The 23,515-nt window shown below is 37.1% G+C and overlaps 1 protein-coding gene across 1 annotated transcript in view; it reads right to left on the bottom strand.

Annotated features, from left to right (window-relative positions):
• Positions 1-23,515, bottom strand: part of ARHGAP42 (Rho GTPase activating protein 42) — a 309,626-nt gene that overhangs the window by 65,416 nt on the left and 220,695 nt on the right. The window contains exons 5-6 of the mRNA XM_050758883.1: positions 19,154-19,255; positions 10,067-10,177 (exon numbers count right to left, since the gene is read on the bottom strand). Of these exons, the coding sequence (XP_050614840.1) occupies positions 10,067-10,177; positions 19,154-19,255 (213 nt within the window). The remainder of the gene's footprint in view (positions 1-10,066; positions 10,178-19,153; positions 19,256-23,515) is intronic.

Raw genomic sequence — 23,515 nt, 5'->3', positions numbered from 1 at the left:
CTTACAGATAAATGATCTTTAAAATAACCCCATTACAAGCCAGAAAAGGAACAAATATTCATAATTTCCCAGCCCATTAGTAACCAATTAACTAAATGCAGTATGGATGTGGCACTTCCAAAAGTGTCAAGCCTTAAGTTACCACTGATGATGTAAATGGCAAATAATAGTAAGAGTTAAGAAAAGGGGTTGGTGAGATGAAGAGCCTCTAAGTGGTAGATATAGTAATTTCAGATAACTGAATTGCTCAAACTGAGAACCATTGAAGTGTGAATGCTTTTACAAGGATGTGATTCACTCCTACATGCTTACCCTCTTTTCTGACTGACAACAATCAATTATTACAATGACCTCTTTTCTTTAGCTTATTAAAATTCTCAAAGTGGTAGAGACATCCCATCTTCCTACAGCAGCACTGCCAATCATGCTCTAAATTTGTTCTTGAGTTTAATGGAACCCTCACAATCAATTTCTACAGAGCCCGTCCACCAGCTTTACCAACAAAGTAAAGTCAGTTGTCAAATATAATTCAGTAACCATCTTTGACCACTAAGAACTGTAAGCATAAACCCTTCTCTCCTAAGAAATTAATCACTGCTTAAAATACTGAACACTCCACTCTCACAGTTAATGTCATATTTAATGATAAAAGAGTGAATGTGTTCCTCCTCCACCCAAGATCAGGAACAAGATAATGATGCCCATTCTTGACACTTCTAATATTGTGCTACAGCTTCTAGTCAAAAAAAACTAAGCAAGAAAAAGAAATAAAAGGCATCCAGATGAGAAAGAAAAAAGAAAAAGCATCTCTGTTTGCAAATGCCATGATCTCATATATATAAAATCCTACAAAATCCAGGGCAAAGCTATATAACTAATAAACAAGTTTAATAAGGTTGCAGGATACAAAGACCAATATACAAAAATCAGTTGTATTTCTATACACTTGCAATGAACAATCTGAAAATAAAGTTAAGAAAACAATGCCATTTACAATAGCTTCAAAAAAATAAACTACTTGGGAAAACTGATTTAACAAACGACGTATAAAAGTTATGCTCTGAAAACTGTAAAATACCGTATAAAGAAATTAAGGAAGGTCAAAATAAATGGAGAGTATCTCATGTTCATAGACTGGATAACTTAATATTGTTAAGATGGTAATATTCCCCAAATTGACATACATATTCTACACAATCCCTGTCAGAATTTCAGCTGACTTTTTTGTAGTAATTGACAAGCTGATTCTAAAATTTACAGGGCACTGCAAGAAACCCCAAACAGTCAAAAAAAAAAAAAAAAAAATCTTAACAACAAAACAACAACAACAAAAAACACTTCAAAACTTAACACAAAACAACAGTAATCAGCACAGTGTGATATTGGCATAAGGGTAAATTGAAACCATAGTCTTTCCTCACATCCCAGCCACTAAAGCAGACATGTAAATCAGTGTAATGGAATTGAGAGTCTGTTATACACATACATTCTGTCATCATCTGATTTTTGACAAGAGTGGTACAACTACACAAGGGAGAATGAATAGACTTTTCAACAAATTATTCTAGGATAATTGCATAGCCAAATGCAAAGGAATGAAGTTGAAGCCCCTACCTTATGGCATAGACAAAAAATTACCTGAAAATGGATCAAGGACCTAAATTTAAGACATAAACTATGAAACACTTAGAAAAAAGATAGGAATACATCTCTATGATGTGTTTGGCAATGGATTCTTAGATATGACACCAAAAGCACAAACAACAACAAAAAAATACACAAACTTCATCAAAATTAAAAACTCATGCTTCGATGTACACTGTCATGAAAATTGAAAGAAAACTAATAGAATGGAAGAATATATTTACAAAAATCATTTATCTGATAAGGGGCTTATATGCAGAATACATAAACAACTCTTACAATTAAATAATAAAAAGACAAATAACCTAGTTTAAAAATAGGCAAAGAAACTGAATAGACATTTCTCGAAAGAAATATATGAATGGTCAAAAAGCATTTGAAAGATTCTTGACTTATTAGTCATCAGAGAAATCGAAATCAAAACCACAGTGAAATCTAAGTTCACCTCTCTGGGATGGCTAGACACAAAAAGTGAGATAATAGCAAGTGTGTGTGAGGGACATGGAGAAACGGTATCCCTCATACACCACTGGTGGGAATGTCAAAGGGTGCAGTTATTTTGGTAGTTCCTCAGATGGTGAAACACACCATATGACTCAGTAATTCTACTTCAAGAGAGGGAAAAACTTGTATCTACACGAAAATTTGTACATGAATGTTTATAACAGGTGTCCCCAATCCCTGGGCTGCAGACCAGTAAAGGTCATTTGCAGCCGGTTAGGAACCCAACTGCATGGCAGGAGGTGAGCTGTGGGTGAGCTCTGCCTCCTATCAGGTCAGTGCTGGCATTAGACTCTCATAGGAGCGGGAGGCCTATTGTGAACTGTGCATGTGAGGGATCTATGTTGCGTGCTTCTTATGAGAATCTAATGCCTGATGATCTGAGGTGGAACAGTTTTATCCTCAAACCCTTCCCTCCCGACCAATTTTTTCTTGGAGAAATTGTCTTCCACAAAACTGGTCCCTGGTGCCACAAAAGGTTGGGAACAGCTGGTTTATAACATTATTCATAATAGTGAAAAGGTATCCATTAACTAATAGTTGGACAAGCAAAATGTGGTCTATCCATACAATAAAATATTATTTGGCCCTAAAGGGAAATGAAGTACTGATGCATGCTTTCAGATGGATGAACCTTGAAAACTGCATCTGAGTAAAAGAAGCCAATCACAAAAGGTCATTTATTATACAATTTCATTTGTATGAAATGCCCAGAGTAGGCAAATTAATAGAGACAGAAAATAATTAGTGGTTTTCAGGATTGGGGGTTATGGGGTATACTGGGAAAGATAGCTAAAGGATGTGATGTTTATTTTTAAGGTGATGAAAATACTTTAAATTTTTTTGTAGTGATTGTTGCACATATCTGTGAATATACTAAAGTCCCTTTGGATATTACAGTTTAAATTAGTTGTCTGTGTGGCATGTGAATTATATCTTTATGAAGTTTTTTTTTTTTTCTTTTTTGAGACAAGGTCTCACGCTTTCACACAGGCTGGAGTGTAGTGGCACGATTAGAGTTCACTGCAGTTTTGACTTCCCAGGCTCAAGTGATCCTCCCACCTCAGTCCCCAAGTAGCTAAGACTACAGGCGCATGCCACCATGCCTAATTAATTTTTGTAGAGGTGGAGTTTTGCCATGTTGCCAAGACTGGTTTTGAACTCCTGGGCTCAAACAATCCTCCTGCCTCAGCCTCCCAACTTGCTGGGATCACAGGTGTGAGCTACCATGCCTGGCCTGAAGTTGTTTTTAAAAAATAAAAATAAATACTTCCCATACACAAAGCACCATAATGCACTATAAGAAATCAAAATGTTATATAGTTCCATTCTTCACATTTGGCCATCTAAGCTTCTAAGAAGATTAGAAAAGTAAGGCAAAGTCAAGGCATCAATTTTCACACTGTAAAAGTGTCAGGCCTGTGAGTTAAATCTGTAGTCTTTGCAATTCCCTGCCTGGAGGAGACTTCGAGATAAACATCTTAAAGGATACCTTCAAAATGACTCAGATTGCTTTAAGTCTAATGCATAGATGTGCAAGGGAGTTCACGGCAAGAAAACAAAAGCATATACAAATCTAATCAAATAAATAATGAGAAATTTGAAGATAAAAAGAGAGCCAAGAATGGAAAGTGGCCAGTCAATGCTGGTCTGGAAAAGACTGCTTTTAAAATCAGAGGACAGAAGCACAAATGAATGAACGGACAGACATGCACACTGATTAATAAAACAAAGCCGTGGCCATCCATCTCCTCAGCACTCAAAAACATCATTGGAATTCCTGAAAAGATGGATTTCTGAGCATTCAAGAGGAGGGAATTCAGATGAAGGGGCCTGAGGCACACTTTGGTGGTAAAGGAACAGAGGCATTGATGAATAGCCAGCTTATCTTTAGAGCTCAGTTATAATAGAGAAGGTACTGTCACCAGCAAGGTGATAAAGTCCAGCAGAAGCTACATGATTGATTTCTACCAAACACATAGGATGCATTTTTCTTATTTTTATAAAATTCTGTTCATTAAATTATATCACAAATTTCCAATTTTCAATAACAGTACCCTGAACTTTAGATTTATCCATGAACTGTTGCAGATTTTATTTTTATTTAAAAGCTTTGCTGTTTCATTTTCAAAGAATGATTGCCCACAGATTTTAAACAGGATAGAAATTTAACTTTTAGTCCTACAGAGTTTCAAAAAACAATGATGCTACCTTATTTTTTTCACTTTGATTTACTAAATTAAAGCTAATTGATTATATTGAAAAAGAAAAAAACATCAAAAGGTTAATCTTTCAAAATCCGCTCATCTATATACTAGCGGATGGATTTTTTAAAAAGACTTAGCAGTAGCATTTCAATCTCAAAATTATTTAAGCTTTTTAAATTCAGAGACTCTAAAAAGTATTTTATAGTATACTTCTTGATAATAACAAGCAAAAACATGTTAGCAAATTATGCAAAATTTTCTTCAGCAAAAAATTTAAATTGGATTTAGCAGTCCAAGGGAAGAGCACCAAAAGCACTCTATTTTAGTTTACATATGATGATTTATTTTCCTTTTCTGCATTAACTTTAAACATTAATACAAAAAAACTACAATGGAGTCTAAAAGGAATACTGTAATATGAAAAGGTATTACAAAACTTACTCTACGCGTATATTTAGAAGGCTAAAATTAAAATGTGTTTTTAAAAAAGCTACCTGGGGCTTTAAAGCCACAACTAACAAAGGGATTCATAAGTGTTGTTTTCCTATCTAGCAATCACAGTATAAGTGAGGTACACACTGGCTGGTGCTTTATTGATGCTAACGATGTACCAGGTACAATACAAGAGCTCTACGCATTACCTGTGCTGGTTGATCCTCACTACGATCCTGGGAACTACACATTATTTTTGTCCTCAATATACAGATAAAAACCTGAGGCAGAGAATTTGTAAAATGTGCCATATTTGCACAGCTGTAACATGTGGAGCCAAATTACATCTTATTCCAACTCATTTAGCTATTATACTTTGTCTCTGCTTACCAAAGGTAAATCTCTTATTTTCTTCTAATTTTAAGGAGCTAACATAACTACACAGTATAATTTTCTAATCATCCATTTTATTTGGCCAGAGCAAATATTATCAGGAAGGATTAATTTCTGTAGTGAAGTGGCCACTAAGGAAGTGGTACTACACCATGACTTCAGATTTGGGTTCTGGGTTCCTACCTGCCACTTCAGATTTGTGGCCTTAGGCAACCAACAATCTTTCTGTAACTTAGCTTCTTCATCTAACAACTACTTCATAATAATGCTGTTATGGATTTATGTGAGCTAACAGAGAAAACACATAGCACATAGTAGTTGCTCACAAAACATACGTCCAACTAAGTAGGCTTAAAGGACATAATCAACACATACACAAGTTTATAGCTGAATGAATCATAAGGCAGATGAGTCATAACAAGATTCCGTTTTCTAAGCCACAAACCTTTATGTACCGTGAAATACTTCTGAGACCTCTGGGCTCCTCCACAACTCTTACTCAAGCTGTTTGTGTTCAGAGTACTTCTAGAACTGCTTCTTCTAATCCATAAAAGTTCTCATAAACCTCAGGCAGCTCTGAGCAGTAGGTGAATATTATAACCAAGAGTCAGGAGATGTTTCTCCCTCCCTGATCTCTTTCCCCCATCATAAACCTAAACTTACGTATCTTGTTGACATATCTGGAAGGATGAGCCTGCTGTTCAACAGAAACATAATATGAACCACAAATGAAGCCAATGTGTAATTAACTAGTCTCACTCTGTCACCCAGGCTGGTGTGCAGTGGCGTGATTTTGGCTCACTGCAATCTCCACTTCCAGGGTTCAAGTGAATCTCGTGCCTCAGCCTCCTGAGTAGCTGGGATTACAGGCACCCATCACCATGCCTGGCTAGTTTTTGTGTTTAGTAGAGACGAGGTTTCACCATGTTGGCCAAGCTGGTCTTGAACTACTGGTTTCAAGCGATCTGCCCGCCTCAGCCTCCTAATGTGCTGGGACTACAGGCGTGAGCCACCATGCCTGGCTAGTAAACATATTTTAGATACTTAAAAAAAAAAAAAAAAAAAAAAGTGAAATAAATTTGAATAATTTATTTTAATACAATATATCCAAAATAGCATTTCAACCTGTAATCAGTATAAAAGAGGTATTAATGAGTTATTATCCATTTTTTCATACTAAGATTCTGCAGGCTGATGTTGATTTTATATTTATAGCACATCCTAACTCAGACTAGCTATGGGTAATTACTACCACACAGAATGGTGGGTCTAGAAATCACCAGTGAGCTATAATCCCTTTCTATATAAAATATAATAAACTAGAAAAAAGATGGCTATTAAACTTGTATAGCTTATAGAGAACTGAGTTTAAAAAGCTGATTTCAGGCCAGGCATGGTGGCTCACCCTGTAATCCCAGCACTCTGGGAGGCCGAAACAGGTGGATCACCTGAGGTCAGGAGCTCGAGACCAGCCCGGCCAACGTCATGAAACTCTGTCTCTACTAAAACTAAAAAAATTATCTGGGTGTTGTGGTGTATGCCTGTAATTTCAGCTACTCGCTCAGGAGCCTGAGGCAGGAGAATCGCTTAAACCTGTCAGGTGGAGGTTGTAGTGAGCTGAGATTATGTCACTGCACTCCTACCTGGGCAATAGGGCAAACTCCATCTCAAAAACACCAAACACTAACAAAAAAATTGATTCCAGGTATGCTTTTAAAACAATAACACGTAGCTTATTTATAAATAACATTTGAATGTCCTCTTTTAATCCATGTGTCAGACCTAGTTTTTCTTTAGAATAATGACAATGTAGGAATATTTATTTATTTATTTATTTACTTATTATTTATTGAGACAGAGTGTTACTCTGTTGCCCAGGCTGGAGTGCAGTGGTGTGATCTTGGATCACTGCAACCTCCACCTCCCAGGTTCAAGCAATTCTCGTGCCTCAGCCTCTTGAGTAGCTTAGACTACAGGCACATGCCACCACGCCCAGCTAATTTTTGCATTTTTAGTAGAGACAAGGTTTCACCATATTGGTCAGGCTGGTCTTGAACTCCTGACCTCAAGCAATCCACCCGCCTTGGCCTCCCAAAGTGCTGGGATTACAGGCCTGAGCCACCATGCCAGCCAGAATATTTATTCTTAATAGCACATGAATATGGCATAGAAGTTTTATGACAAGCAGTATGATCTTGATATTAATTAAAACAATGTAAACTAATCTCAAATATATCATCGTAAGGTAAGAATATTATTTCGTGAATCACTATCCCCTGTTCATATTTTCTATCGGATTTCTTACAATCTATAGGAGATAGACCCATCCCCAGGGCATTTGCTTTACTCTAATGCTTATTTGTTAAACTAATCTGGGCTAAAGCTAGAATAGACTACTAGATTTCTGCAACATGCAATAGCAATACAAACAAGAATTGGATTTTTAAAGAACAAAAACAGCAAAGACATTAAAGTGTTTTCATGTCTTTTTATGTTTATAGTTCCCGGGAACTTTGGTTTACAACTTTTCTCCTCCAAATTAATTAGTCAATGCATAAACCTAAAGATTGACATACACACTCATGCTTCACTGATCCCATTTCTATTCTCATTGTTCAAATGGATATTAAGTACAACTCCATGGATGAGACTCTGAGGCTAGAAATGAGGACGAGACCAAACTGACAGTACTATTTGGTTTGGCCAGACGCTCTAATAGGAAAAACAGAGCAGCCAGGAAAATATTTTGGAAGAAGGACAATTTTAACATCAATTTTGACTGTGGTGTCATAAGAAAGGTATGCGTGACAGAAGACTTATCAGGACATCATAGCTTCGGATAAGGTAGAGGGAAGAAAACACATTTCAGTTGAAGGATGGCTTCTACTTCTCTACCATATTTTTACAGGAATTCATAAATTCTTGTCATTCCTTCTGCCACCTGTGAGCAAACATTTTTTTACAATCTCCTCTTTATACATCTGATGTCATCTTACAGAATGTTCTAGTTCACTGTTCCCAGACAGGATGGGCTATAAAAGAGACCTAGGGAAACAAGCGACCCCCATATCATCTTCCAAGAGGAATAAAGGCATACAGATGTGAAAGGATTATTCCAGGTGTGAGAAGAAACAACAGCACAGCAGATCAGCACAGTGTCTGAAGGAAATGGGAAGACACAAGGAAGGAATATACAGAAAAACTGTCAGAATTAATGGGGTCTCTGACGGTTTGGTGTCAAGAAGAGCTGCAATTCAAAAATCCCAAGGGGTAGGCTCTAGGGAAGTAGTTTGCTAGCAAGAAGCGAAGCTTCAGAAACCATGGTGGGATTCTGGGGTGGGACTTAGTCGATGAGAAGGGGAACAGGATCCATAAGTAGTGGTCATCTTCCTAGAACAGGAAACGTTAGGCTGGCTAGTTGTCCATGAGCCCCAGATGAGCTTCAGAACATTCTCTAGGTCATAGAAAGTTTAATCAGATCTTAAAGTGTCTGCTATATAAGAGGATAATCCTAGGGGATTTAAGGATTAAGTGTTTGGTAAACAGAACTTGAACTTCAGTTTGTTATTCTAAATAAAAGGTAAAAGTTAAATCCCTGAGCCTGAGTGGTGGTCTTCAGTTCCCTCATCTCTCTAGCTGAAAGCTGGTCTTGCAAATGTGCCTACTGCCTAGTTTCCAGGAGAGAGTCAATAGGTTCCAACTAAAGGAAGAGGTCCTGGAAGCCAGGTTGGGCCTGATAACTGTCCCCAACCTCTGCTCTGTCTCAGTTTTCCATTATCTTTAGGGGACAGCTGGTGGATTTCCATTAGAAAATGATTCATGTGAAATACATTTTACAATGTTGTCTTCCTTTGCCTTCTCCTTATCATATCCACTAACATAGAGTATTTTATTTTTATTATGAATGGATTTTTTAAAGGACTGACATAGGAAGAAAAGAATGGCTTAAATTAGGTATCTGATTACTTATACATTTGTTAACCCTATCCTCTGATCTCATGGGAATTGAAGAATGCAGACAACAGACCACCTGACTCTAGAGCAAACCTTTATTCATCATACATGCCACTTTGTCAAGATGCCTTTTTAGGCAATATTGGAACACATTAGGGTATCACTTGAAAAAAATGCTAAAAAATGAAATAAGCTTATAAAGACCAGCCACCTGTTCTTTTCTGTAATGCAGTTTACATTAGGAAATCCATTACATTTTACACTGACTTAGGAAAATAAATGACTTCATAGGAAAGTCCAGCAGATCCGAGCCCTGTGAGGAAGGGGAAAACAGAGCCTTCAGTTTTCCCTCTCTGTCTAAAGTTTTGCTAAATGGGTCATTTTACTGGTGAAGTGTACTCATTCATGTATAGATAATGTACAGCCCCTTTTTTTAAAATTTATTTAATTAATACATTTCATTTTTAGAGCAGTTTTAGGTTTGCCAAAAAATGAGTGGAAAGAATGAAGTTCCCTTATGCCCCCTTAGCTCACCTGTCCCCCACCACCTCTGTACTTCTCTCCCGCTAACAGCTTCCTCTCTTATTAGCATCTTGCATTTCTGTGGTACTTTTGTTATAGCCGATGCGGCAATGCTAATACATTAATATTAAATGAATCCATAGTACACATTAGAGCTCAGTTTTTGTGCTACCCATTCTATGGGTTTTGACAAATGTACAACGGTATTCTCATCCATCACTACACTATTGTACAGAAGAGTTTCACTGTCCTAAAAGTCGCCTGTACTCCACCTGTTCATCCCTTCTCTACTCCCCTTTTATTTTTATCAATCATAATTTTCAAGAAAAATTATATATTATAAAAAAAAAAGTGTACTTTTTTTCCATAGACTGTTTTCAGCCTACCATTTTTACAAAAAATCTGAAACTTACCGGTTCAACAAATTCAAACTTCTTTTTTTCTTGGACCTCTTGAATTTTAAAGACATATTCTAATGACGCTTCATAGAAGTTCTGATGTTCTCGGTCAATTTGTGTATCTGCCTAAAGAGAAAAACCAGAGGGTGATTACTGATGGTTCTACATAGAGAGAGACTCAATTCCTGCTCTGCTGTCTTTATTATAAAGTAACTCCAACCAAAAGTTTAACTCAGCACTTATTATAGTCTTTGCCTACAAGAGCATATAGTGTGTGGGGCAGGAGATACACACACAGACACATAACACACACAGAATAAGTACACAATACCCATTGCAGTTAAAAAAAAAATACAAGAAATGCAAATGAAAAATTATGGGATCATAGAAGGACGGATAAAATTCAAAATTATGGGACAAAATGGTGGTATTTGGAGTTGAATCTTAAGATGAACAATTGACTGAATTGTCGACAATATAAAAAAAAAGCAGGGGCCATTTTCCTGAAAAAGTAAAGAGGCATGAAGAGATGGATTTGACTGCAGTGTGAACACATGGAGAAGAAGAGGGAGAAGTGAGGATAGCATCATACTGTAAAATATCTTGGATGCTGCATAACAAATTAGGATTTTAATGGAGGGAGAAGCATCTAAGAATATTAAGCAGGAGAGCCACTTCATTAGGTAAGATCTTAGATAATGCTGGTGGCAGAGTCAAACAAATAAACAGACAAATAAAAATTCAATGGCTCTAACCTGATGAATCATGCTATGTCAATGTCATGCACACTCATTATATCTGATTGCAATAAGGTTCTATTGACAAAGTAAAAGAGAGTATTACTGAGGTGATTTCATTTTCTTTTAGACAATGCCTCTCTCTTCCCTCTTCTCTGCCTACTATCACCCTCAGATGCACTCTTTAAAAGTGACTTTGGCTTAGCAGAGAGACATGACTTACTTTTCTTGCCCACCTCTACCTTCCTTGTTGCCAGCTGGATGCTACAAAAGCCGATGGAAAGAAGGGGCTCTCTGGAGTACTAAGTATCCATTGACACCAATTTGGGGATAGAAAACTTGAAGCCATTTATAATGGTAGTTTGATAAACAAAATTTAAAAAAAAAAGATTTTATTGGTAAGACTTCCAGTTAACAGAACCTATTAGTAATTAAGATTTGGAGGAGTAAAAAATTATACATGTACTTTTAACTGTGCAGGGAGTAGATGCCCCTAACCCCCACGTTGTTCAAGAATCAGCTGTAATTATATATACTTATTATGCATTTAATTAGGTGATTACAAAGAATCCAATATTACCAGCAACTCACTAGAGATGTTTAAAGTTGAGTATTCTAAATTTTTAAGCTAATAAATGTGAAGAATGTATAAATCAGGTAGGAGATTTGAACTCAAAACTTTTCAGCTCCCAGACATCATTTATGAAAGATAGAGGTGCAAACAAAAAGAACATCAGCATTCCACACAAATTATATTTCTTTTCTTCTTACCTTCGCTTATTGAAACACACTATATACATAAGAATTAATTAATTTAGTAATGAGGGATAGGTGTCAATAAATGTTTAACAACTGGCTCTCTGGGGAGAAAAGCCTGATTTGCAATATTTGTGGTTTCTGTGGTACAAATAACGCCAAAATGGCCAGTTTCAAAACACAAACTCAACATCACAGAATGTGGGAGCTGGAAAGAGATGCAGGAAAAGGACTCTCTGGAGCGTGTCTTAGCACACTACTGGGTGACAGGGATGCAAGAATAGGGGCACTATTCTACTCCACAAGTTATTTTGGAAATTTTATTTACTTTAAAAGATAATGTCAGGCTGGATATGGTGGCTCACATCTGTAGTCCCAAAACTTTGAGAGGCCAAGGTGGGAGGACTGTTCGAGCCCAGGAGTTCAAGACCAGCCTGGGCAATATTGTAAGATGCTGTCTCTATTTTTTTTTTTTTTAAAGAAAAAATACCCAAAGGATTATAAATCATGCTGCTATAAAGACACATGCACACGTATGTTTATTGCGGCACTATTCACAATAGCAAAGACTTGGAATCAACCCAAATGTCCATCAGTGACAGATTGGATTAAGAAAATGTGGCACATACACACAATGAAATACTATGCAGCCATAAAAAAGGATGAGTTCGTGTCCTTTGTAGGGACATGGATGCAGCTGGAAACCATCATTCTCAGCAAACTATTGCAAAAATGGAAAACCAAACACTGCATGTTCTCACTCATTGGTGGGAACTGAACAATGAGATCACTTGGACTCTGGAAGGGGAACATCACACACCGGGGCCTATTATGGGGAGGGGGGAGGGGGGAGGGAGGAGGGAAGGTATTGGGAATTATACCTGATGTAAATGATGAGTTGATGGGTGCTGATGAGTCGATGGGTGCAGCACACCAATATGGCACAAGTATATATATGTAACAAACCTGCACGTTGTGCACATGTACCCTAGAACTTAAAATATAATAAAAAATAAAAAATAAAAAAATCTAAAAATATATATATATACACACATATATATATGTAACATCGTTGATTGTGTTGTGAGCACATGGGAACAAACTAGAATGTTGAGACCTTCAGAGTCTAAAATTTTTTTTTTCTAGTCAACAGAACTATGCAGAAAAGATTTAGCACAGCAGGTCTAACTGCTGTTTCTTGAAAGGTTTGCTTACAAAGCTGGACCTTGGCTGGTGTCTGGGAATGTTAGTTTAGGGAGGGTTCACATCACTCTAACAGCTAAGAGATAGCTTACTGCACCTAAACTGTTTGTACAAACAATATGGTTTATGCAAACACCTCCTTTCCCTCTGGGAGTTTGGAATTTGGGTACATGCCCGGGAGCGGGTGCTATGTGACCAGCTCCCAGTAAACCTCTAGGCAACAAGTCTCTAATGAACTTCCTCAGTGGACAACATTTCACAGGCCACAGCTCCTTGCAGGGGGAATTGAGCATGCTCTCTGTGTCTCCATTGGGAGAGTACTCTTAGAAGGTTGCACCTGGTTTCCCCCAGAATTTGTCCCCTGTACCCTTTCTTTATTTCCTTTCACTGTAATAGATCTTAGCCATGAGTATGACTATATGTGAGTCCTGTGAGTTCTCCAAGCAAATTACCAAAGCTGGGGGTGGTCTTGGGGACCCCAACACAAAAGTATTAAGTCATTTCTTCAGAAACTTACTTGCCATGCACAGTCTCATCCCACTCACCCCCCTCCAAAAAGGGGAATGGGAAGCAAAGAAAGGTTAAAAGAGAAATGACTCTTGTTGTTTGCTACTTATAGGGTGTTTTCATAGCCTCCAATGTGGACTACTGAAATTTGATAGACTAAAGCTGCTAAGAAACGTCATCCAGAGCATACAGTACTTAAGGAATATGACAGTTCAATTTCTTTACAGTATAAGATATAGAAAGACATTCTTTTACTTAGAATAGATCTCTTTAGTATGTAAGCTCATCATATGGTTCACTAGCAAACACTTGCTTATAAATCCACTAGCAACCGGTGCTATATATTTTGTACTGGATAAGTAGAGTAAGCCTAGGATTCATCAATTGAACTGAGATAATTTTAAAACTGAAAGGGAGCACTAGTAATAATTAGGCCAGAACAACAGGTGTAAACTGTTGTTTACCTGGCAAAAAAAGGGACCTAAAGAAACCAGATTAATTGCATAAGAAAACCATATGGCTCTGCAGATAGCTTATTGTGAAGCTATCTCAATTCAAAAGAGAGGGAAAGGCGGCAGGTGATATTTGTTGAATCATTTCTTGATGGGAGCAAGCCCCCCAAAATCTGGCCATAAACTGGCCCCAAAACTGGCCATAAACAAAATCTCAGCAGCACTGTGACATGTCCATAATGGCCCTAATGCCCAAGCTGGAAGGTTGTGGGTTTACGGGAATGAGGGCAAGGAACACCTGGCCCGCCCAGGGCAGAAAACCGCTTAAAGGCGTTCTTAAATCACAAACTACAGCATGAGCGATTTACGCCTTAAGGGCATAAATGTTCCCGCTACAGTTAACTAGCCCAACCTATTCCTTTAATTTGGCCCATCCCTTCGTTTCCCATAAGGGATACTTTTAGTTAATCTAATATCTACAGAAACAATGCTAATGACTGGCTTGCTGTTAATAAATATGTGGGTAAATCTCCGTTTGGGGTTCTCCGCTCTGAAGGCTGTGAGACCCCTGATTTCCCACTTCACACCTCTATATTTCTGTGTGTGTGTCTATAATTCCTCTAGTGCCGCTGGGTTAGGGTCTCCCCAGCAGAGTTGGTCTCGGCAATTGCCCAAGGAGAAAAGATTTAAGTTTGACTTTGAAGAATGAGGAAGAGATAAAATGAGAAGAGTTTGAGTGACGTGATACGGTCAGGAAAAGAGACGTTATGCTTAGGTAGGACAAAAGGTTTGTGACTAAAGGTTTTGTTTGGAGGAGACAGAAATGAGAGTTAAGGCAGAAAAATATAGAATGAGTGTAGATTTCATCGTATAGGCAATACAAAAACTTGAGAAGGAGGCTGACGAGAAACAAGCAATATTCAAGATTAAGATGAGGACAGCGCAGAATACATTAAGAGGTGGCCTGGGTACATGTGAATATAAAAAGATCTCTTATCTGATAATGGTGAAGGAGTCTGGTGCACCCCAGCAAGAAAGAGAAGCTGAATGATGTGAGTGTGAGAAGCAAGGAAAAAGCCACAGATAAATTTGATACAAAAAAATACTACTACTAGGCTGGGCATGGTGGTTCATGCCTATAATCCCAGCAATTTGGGAGGCTGAGGCGGGAGGATCACTTGAGGTCAGGAGTTTGAGACTAGACTGGCCAACACAGTGAAACCCTGCACTAAAACTACAAAACTTAGCTGGGCATGGTGACACACCTGTAGTCCCAGCTACTTCAGAGGCTGAGGCATGAGAATTGCTTGGACCCGAGAGGTAGAGGTTGCAATGAGCCAAGATCACACCTCTGCACTCCAACCTGGGCAACAGAGTGAAACTTGTTCTCAAAAATAAATAAATAAATAAATAAATAATGCTAGCATTAACAGATAATTGAGAAAATGACAGGTGGGAGCAAATTTGGTAAAAGATGGTGAGGTGCAAGATTTCGCACTTCACTAGGAATTGGTCAATCTAAAGTATTGGTAACCAGCCAGAGGACAGAGCAAAGACAGTCAGGCATGATGAAATCATGCCATGAGAGATGTTCATCTAGATGTTATAAACAATGTGAAAGTAGAAGAGGTTTCAGAGACAGAAATTGAAGGATGAGAATAGAGATATAAGAACTATGCCTAAGGACTTTGCTTCATTTAGGAGGTGACTGAAGAGGAACCTACTGAAAGAGTAGTTAGTGATAGGTGGAAAAACCAAAATCTGGATGTCTAAAGGGAATCTATTTCCTCTTTACTTTTTTCCTAAGTATAAATATAAAAATATTTGTTATTGTAAGCTGATTCATTATTTGTTACTATGACAGAGAAATGTGAAGATAGTAAGAATTGCAATCCTACTGTTAATATTTTGATGTGACACACACACTCACACACACAAACACACACACACACAAACTTCCTTTCAAACAAGCCTGGTGTAATACTGCATATTCTGGTTTACAGTCCGCTTTTTTCCTATTTGTATGACTATTTCTCAATGTCTTTAAATGATTCTCCAAATAAGTTTTAATATATCACACTCCATTTTTGGTCAAACTACATTTGTATATTTACCCCAATCATTCTTTGTGCCATTTCAGATATTTATAAATTTCTGAACTTACAAATAATTCTTGTATCAATATTTAAACAATATCTACACAATTTTTATGCTTATCTCTGATAATTTCTTTGGGGTAAATTCTTACCAAGAGAAATCGTCTCAACTACCTAGCATGTTTCAGGTTTGTTGAAATACACTGTCAAATTTACCTTAAGAATGATTAAATCTTTTTATGCTCGCACTGGGAGAACAAAAGTGTGCCCAGTTTCCTATACCTTCACTAACAATAGATATTATCTTTATCAAGTTGAAAATGACATGTTGTTATTTGTATTTTCAAATACATGTGGCACTCAAACTAACCATATTTATTATAACTCATATTTCCTCCTTAGTCAATGCCTGTTTGCGTCCTTAGCCCATTTTTTCCATTGAAGTGTTTACCTTTCTGACACTGATTGGCAAACTCTTCTTGTATATAAGAGATGATAACCCCATATCATATGTTGTTTACATTCCCTAATGGTTTGATATTTAATTTGGCTTAATGTCTTTTGAAACAGATTACTTATTTTTATGCATTCAGGTCTTTCTACATTTCCTTTATGATGCCTTCCTTTTATGCTTAGAAAAGAATTATTTATTTACATAACAAATATTACTTCTTTTCATCCACTATAAAGCCTATAATCTTGAAAAGTTTGCTTCTGATTCTCCAATTGTTTACTCCAATGGCCTAATTGATGGTCTTGGGATTTTGTTAATAAAAGACGATCCTTCAATTCAGTCCTGGAAATGGGCAGCCACTTATTTTTCAACAACAAAATGATTAAGGAGTCAGCTGTGCAGGTAGGAAGGCACAGAGGGCCTTTATGAGAATGAGTTAATAAGCTTGGGGCTGACAGAAGGACCAGAGCTGTTCTAGAAAGAAGCAGATGACTTTTAATACCATGTCACAGAATTAAATATGTTTATGGCAGCATCTCCCTCCAACAGGTGTGATTCCTAGAGGGGTGGGGGCGGGGGGGGACCCAAGCTACATTTTGCCTTGTCTACATTATATACCCCTGAGAAGCTACCTTAACACAATGTGTTAGTTGTGTTGTGTTCTAGGATGTATCTCCTGGAAAAGAAGTGTCTGTGCACTTGTGGAGTGAGGTGGGAGGAGGATGTTACTATGCTATTATCTTTTTCAGCCTCCACTTAAATATGAAACCAGAATGTATTTTCTGTTTTACCATAGCCTAAGTTGTTAAAGCAAGGCAAGTAATAAATATTGAGCTAAGCTGTCAGGAAAAATTGGGATGTATTCTCTAGAGCACTTCAAAATCAGGATAATGTTATCATTTCCTTAAGATGGTTTAAGCAGTATCTTCAAAGAATGATTTCTCATATTTATCAGGAACCTAAAGTTCTTTAGGGTCTCTAAAGACCACGCTTAATTTTCCTTTAGTCAATTTGTAAAAAGGTGCCTGGCCATAGCCCTGGGCATGGTAGATGATGATGTACTGATGATAATTAGATGAGTGTCTCTCTACATGACTACATCCACATTCATACCATAACCCCCTTCTATCTTAGGTTTATTCTAGTGCAAGGTATTAAGACATTTGGTCTTAACATGATCATTTAAGACATTTGGTACATGTAAACACAGTATTAAATTACAACAAGCAGTACCAAATACAGTAAGGTTAAATATGTCCAAGAAATTTAAAATAGAAATCTAGTTTTTCTTAATGGCAGATTGTCTTCCATCAGTTTAGTATCAAAATCTTTCCACAAGCACACAATTATATATTAAATTATACTATTTTTAATAGCATGTGTTAATAACAGAAAGCATACTGATGAAGTCATATATTAATATTAAGCAAAACAAAACTTCCCAATGTTGAACATCTTTAAATAAAGAAATTTGATACTGTCGATAAGAACATATGCCTGTTGGAAAAAAAGGGAATCAGATGCCAAAATCACACTCCTATTTCTTTTTGAGGCTGTAGGAACTTTGTAATACTCTGAGTTGTCAAGCATGCCTTCTGGTCGAACTCAGAGGTAGGAGAAATAAGAAAAGGAATAAAGAGAGCTGAAGACCAGGTTGATCTTGAAAAGCAGTTCAGGAAGGCAGGAGGTTTTCCTAGCAGAAGGATCAAGAAAGAGGCTCTGGACTACAACGTCTATAAGTGAAGAGAGAGGAGGAAGAGACTAAAGAACACTGCATATGGTTCCCGATCACTTTTTAGACAACAGTGGTGAGCTGCGGGTCAGCTACCCAGCAACGCCCTACTAATGGTGTTCACTTCAGTGTATACCAGGAGATGAAGGAGAGATAGGGCTGCTTCACGTTTTTTTGTTTTTGTTCTCAAGGTGACAATGGCAAGGGAGTCTGGTTATTATTTATTTATTGGACATACTTTGACACTGAAATTGGAACTACATTATTCCTTAGTAAAAGAACTAGCCTTGATTTCATGAATTACAGTTAAAATACTACCAATGGGAAGAATAAAATATATTTCGGACAGAGGGAAGAAACAAACTGCTTAGATGTGTAGATGTGAGCAAAATATTTATTCATTTGTTCTTAAGGAAAATTGATATAAAATAATTGAGATTTAAAAACATGTAGCAGCTAGGCATGGTGGTTCATGCCTGTGATCCCAGCACTTTGGGAGGCCGAGGCAGGCAGATCACTTGAGGTCAAGAGTTCAAGACCAGCCTGACCAACATGGTGAAACCTTGTCTCTATTAAAAATACAAAAATTAGCTGGGCATTGTGGCATGTGCCTGTAATCTCAGCTACTCAGGAGGCTGCAGCACAAGAACTGCTTGAACCCGGGCGGCAGAGGTTGCAGTGAGCTAACAGCGCGCCACTGCACTCCAGCCTGGGCGACACACCCAAACTCCATCTCAAAAATAAAATAAAATAAAATAAAATAAAATAAAATAAAATAAAATAAAACAAAACATGTAGCTGTGTGTCTATCTTTCTCCCCATGCTGAAGCAAAGCTTTAAAATCAATGTTACAGATATTTTAAATTTAATATGAAGGCCATAATATGAATTTAATAGGTCCTGTCCCTTTAAAAATGCTCAAAAAGAAGAAAAGGAAAAGATCTTGTTTCAACCTTTCTCATTGTTGAAAGAAATATTAATCCTTCCCTTGGAACAGTTATAATGTGTTTAAAGTATCGTCCATAGTAAGTTCTCAATTAATTTAGCTATTGCTATCATAATTATTTTATTAAATAGTAGCAGATTTTGAGATAGTTTTACCTTCGGAAATTTTGACTTTATATGACTTAATGCCTTTTCCATTATTTCAGTTGGAAAAGCTTACCTCTTGTAAATGAGACTCCTTTTTCTTTGCAGACAAATTTAAATGCTTTTCAAGGATAGAATAATATTTTTCACTTTCTTTGTCAAACTTCTTCTTTCCATCCTAAAAGAGAGCAATAACAACAAAAAATATTTAATTCAGAGCATCCAGAAAACACTGATTTTCACCATTCCCATCAAAGTCCCATGTAATTATTTAATAAAGATAGTCCCAACTATGTGTAAAACCTTAATTTAGTAAAAATAGGAAGATGGAAGTGAAACAAGCCATTTCAGTATGTACTCTGCTCTCAAAAAAGCTTTCCATCTTGTAGTGAGAAATACATGTATAAACAAAAAAGGCAAGTCACATCTCCTTTGGAGCAAACGGAACTGTAGTATGGGTAGGGGCCAGGCTGGCTACAGCGAGTCCCACCAAGAGCGCTATAATTGACTCTTAACAATATATTCTGATCCAGTAGGTCTGAGATGTGACCAAGAGAAAATGTCTTTCTTAGGCTTTTTGTTGATTCAGATGAGTCAATATATAATGTCTGGAGAACCACTCACATGGAATCTTTTCACAGAATCATATTATTTCTCAGCCACAGAAGACACCTGAAATGTCAAATGACTCATTCTTGACATGGAGGAAAAGATTTTTAAATGCTGGTAGTTTCAAATAATTAAATAAGAAAATTCGAAGTCAAATAAATCGAAAGGATTAACAACCTCTGTACCATAAACTCTGAACATAACTCTAATAGCTGGCCTTTGTTCCTGATATGTTGAAGTTTTGGGGAGCAACTGGGATGGGGAATAGCGAGAAGGGAGTAACTTTACCTTTTATCCCATGGCATGCTTCCATAGAAATGCAAATTGAATGAAACATTGAAGGGAAGAGGACATACCTGGGCATATAATCTTCTACAACTATAAATATTGTATCCACCAGATATGTCTTTTCCATGTATAAGTCCATATAAAACAAATACTAAGTAACTACAATCATAAATTTCATTGGCCAAAGAAGTACTATTCTTTCCTTTTATTTCAGTGTCTCTGAAACTGCGACCTCTGGATCACCTAAATTGGTGTTTATAAGCACGTTCAGAATGCAGATTTTTCTCCTTCCAGAGATTCTGGAACTGATTTTTTTTTTAAACAAGTTCATTATGTGTTTGTAACACATAATGCTTTGCTTCATTACTTGCATAAATACCTAGAAGAGATTATTTAAAAATAATCAATGAATAGATGCACAGATGGGTGGATGGAGGAAGGGAAAAAAGGAGAGAGGGAAGTATTAGATTGGTGCAGAAGTAATTGCAGTTTTTGTCAAGTGTAGAAGTAATTATGGTTTTTGAACCTAACTGAACCTAATTAAAGAGAAGGAAAATCTTCCAGCTTAAGGGATTTTCCTGCTATTCTGAGGTTGTCAGATTCAGGTTTATCTATCTAGAAAATGCTATTTTGATCCATTGGCACTCTTAACTTTCTTCTTGGTTACACTTCCAAGCACCCATCACAATCTATTTCCATGTGTGGAATTTTAGAAAGTGAGCTGGTAAAATTGAGCTGAAAAGGAAGAGTAAGTAAGTTTCTGCTTTAAGAGTTCACATCACTTTTAGACCATGTAAGAAGTACTGAGATGTTTGTACATTAAAGTATTACCACCCATAAATGAGGGAAGGGAATAAATCAAACTATTCAAATAATTCTTATTACCTAAGGAGAAAATGTGGTCCTACTAAGATAAACACAACTGGACAATGAGTAGGATTCCACCACAAAAGGTGTGTTAAGAAACTCACATTACAAAACATGAAATAGCTGAACCAAAGGAAACCAGAGGCCCAAGGTTCAGGATAGAGAGGCTAGTCCTCTCCACTCACTGTTGGAGCAGATACCCCGGTGAATTTCCCATCTTGTGCTTGGTGGATGTTACTCTTTAATCTGGCACTTTATGCCCACAACTACCCTGCAACATACCTTTCTAAAGTTCTCTCTCACTAGCTCCTTTTCAGCTCCCTATCCATGATCCTTTTTTCTTTTCTCTCTCTAGGTCATTCCCTCTGACATAAATGCTTATTTCTTCCAATTTCCACACATTCAAATTATATCTACTTTTAGCATTCAGCTCAAACAAATGCCATTCATAATTCCCTTCTTTCAACTCTCTCCCTTTTGAATGTTCATGTAGTTATATATATATATGGGTCTCTAATAGGGTTCATGTTCTACTTACAGCAGAGATTTTATGTATACACCCCCATCTACCTTAAAATGGAACACCTAATGAATACTCGATAAATATTTAATAAGTGAAATTCTTCTTCTTATAATAGTGGCCACCACAGACCCTCACAGACATTCTATTTGTTCAACAAACTGTTATCCATGGTACAAGGGACATATCTGTACAAACAGTCCTAACTCAAATCCACTAAGTGAGCAACCAGCTGGGTTACAGTATAGTACAGAAAACTGACTCCCTTTCATCTTAAAATAGATGCTTAAAATTTCTCACTTTTCACAGAAGAGGAGGAAACTGGTTTCAGGAGGAGAGTGCACAGCTGTGGTGACGACACTTGTATCTTTGTTTTCAGTTTGTGTAGGGTGACATTTTTGGAAATGTTAATTTGGGGCCAATACATCAGCATTTCTGGCAATACAAAAATCATTCTGAGAACCACTTCCTGGACTCTTATTCAAACCCTGCCCCTTCACACCACCAGGCCAGAAAAAAAGATCTCTAAGGTTCCAATGATGTAGATAACAAAAGCACATTCAGTTTAAGCATAAAATTAAAGAGCTGAGATAAAAGACTAGGCCACATGAAGGACAGCTATAATCTAGGGAAGCATCCTCTAGAAAACAAAAAGCACTTTACCTTGCAACTCACATCTCCTCCAAAAGCCATGATTTACTGCACATGTAAGCCAAGTCTTATTTGGACTTAGTATCGTAACCCCATATAGCTACCTCTTGTCTCTTGTGTTACTTGTTGTGGACATCAAACTAAGAATTTTCTCTGAGATCAGAGCTGCTAAAGGAAGGGGAAAAAAACTCATGAACTGTTCCTAAATGCTGTTCATGATCACTGTTTTCTTATTGATATGGCATTATTAAAAAAATAGAGACTTCATACTGTAATGGGACGTTTTCTGTCAATCCACAGTAAGTACATTTAAATTAAGTAATCATTTAAAATAAAGCCACAATAAAATAATAATCTTGATGGAAAAAAAGATGAAGAGTGAGGTAGAAGGCGGTGTTCTAGAAGATAAATGATAAATGATAAAAGATAAAAGATAAAAGATGAAGCGTAGTACTGTTTTTAGTATCATGGTTGCTGCCATTACTTACTATTTGTCTATGCAGATAAAGATGGAGAGACAGAGAAAGGAGACACAGAGACAGAAGGCAACTACTGACTAAATAAATAAAATATATTCTCAAAAATGGTGACTTAGTTCTCAGACCCAATTCTAGTTGGTGAAAAGTAAGCTGCATTTGGGGCTGCAATCAGCTGGCTTTCTAATCTACACTGCATTTATTTCGGGCACAGTGCTCACATTATTACTTACTAACCATGGTCAGGCCACACGTCCATTTTATACACTCAAATGAGGAATGGAAGGAAACTACTGTAGCACAAACTCCAAGTGTCAACTTTACTCTTAAAATTGTGGTTTGTATTAATTTTTAAAATGTCAAATATTTATAAGACTTTAGGCATATCACAAAGATAAAAATATATTAATACACCCTCTTATAACCAACTGATCTTTGGAAAAGCTGACAAAAATACATAATGGGGAAAGGACACCCTATTCAATAAATGATGCTGGAAAATTGGACAGCCATATGCAGAAGGGTGAAACTAGACCCCAATCTCTTCTCTTACCATATACAAAAATTAACTCAAGATGGGTTAAAGACTTCAAGGTAAGATCTGAAACTATAAAAATCCTAGAAGACCGGGTGCCTGTGGCTTACGCCTGTAATCCCAGCACTTTGGGAGGCCAAGGCTGGTGGATCACCTGAGGTCAGGACTTCAAGACCAGCCTGGCTGACATGGCGAAACCCCGTCTCTACTAAAAATACAAAAATTAACTGGGCATGGTGGTGGGCACTTGTAATCCCACCTATTTGGGAGGCTGAGGCAGGAGAATGGCTTGAACCCTGGAGGGGGAAGTTGCAGTGAGCCAAGATCACACCACTGCACTCCAGCCTGGGCAATAAAAGTGAAACTCTGAAATTCCGTTAAAAAAAAAAAAATCCTAGAAAAAAAACTAGGAAAAACTCTAGCTTATGGAAAGAATTTATGACTAAAATCTCAAAAGCAAATGCAACAAAAACAAAACAAGACAAATAGAAC

Source organism: Macaca thibetana, chromosome 14 (genome assembly GCF_024542745.1).
Source record: "Macaca thibetana thibetana isolate TM-01 chromosome 14, ASM2454274v1, whole genome shotgun sequence".
NCBI classification, from domain to species: Eukaryota; Metazoa; Chordata; class Mammalia; order Primates; family Cercopithecidae; genus Macaca; species Macaca thibetana.
Note: the sequence above shows the minus strand (reverse complement) of the source record. Positions and strands in the feature narration are given on the sequence as shown.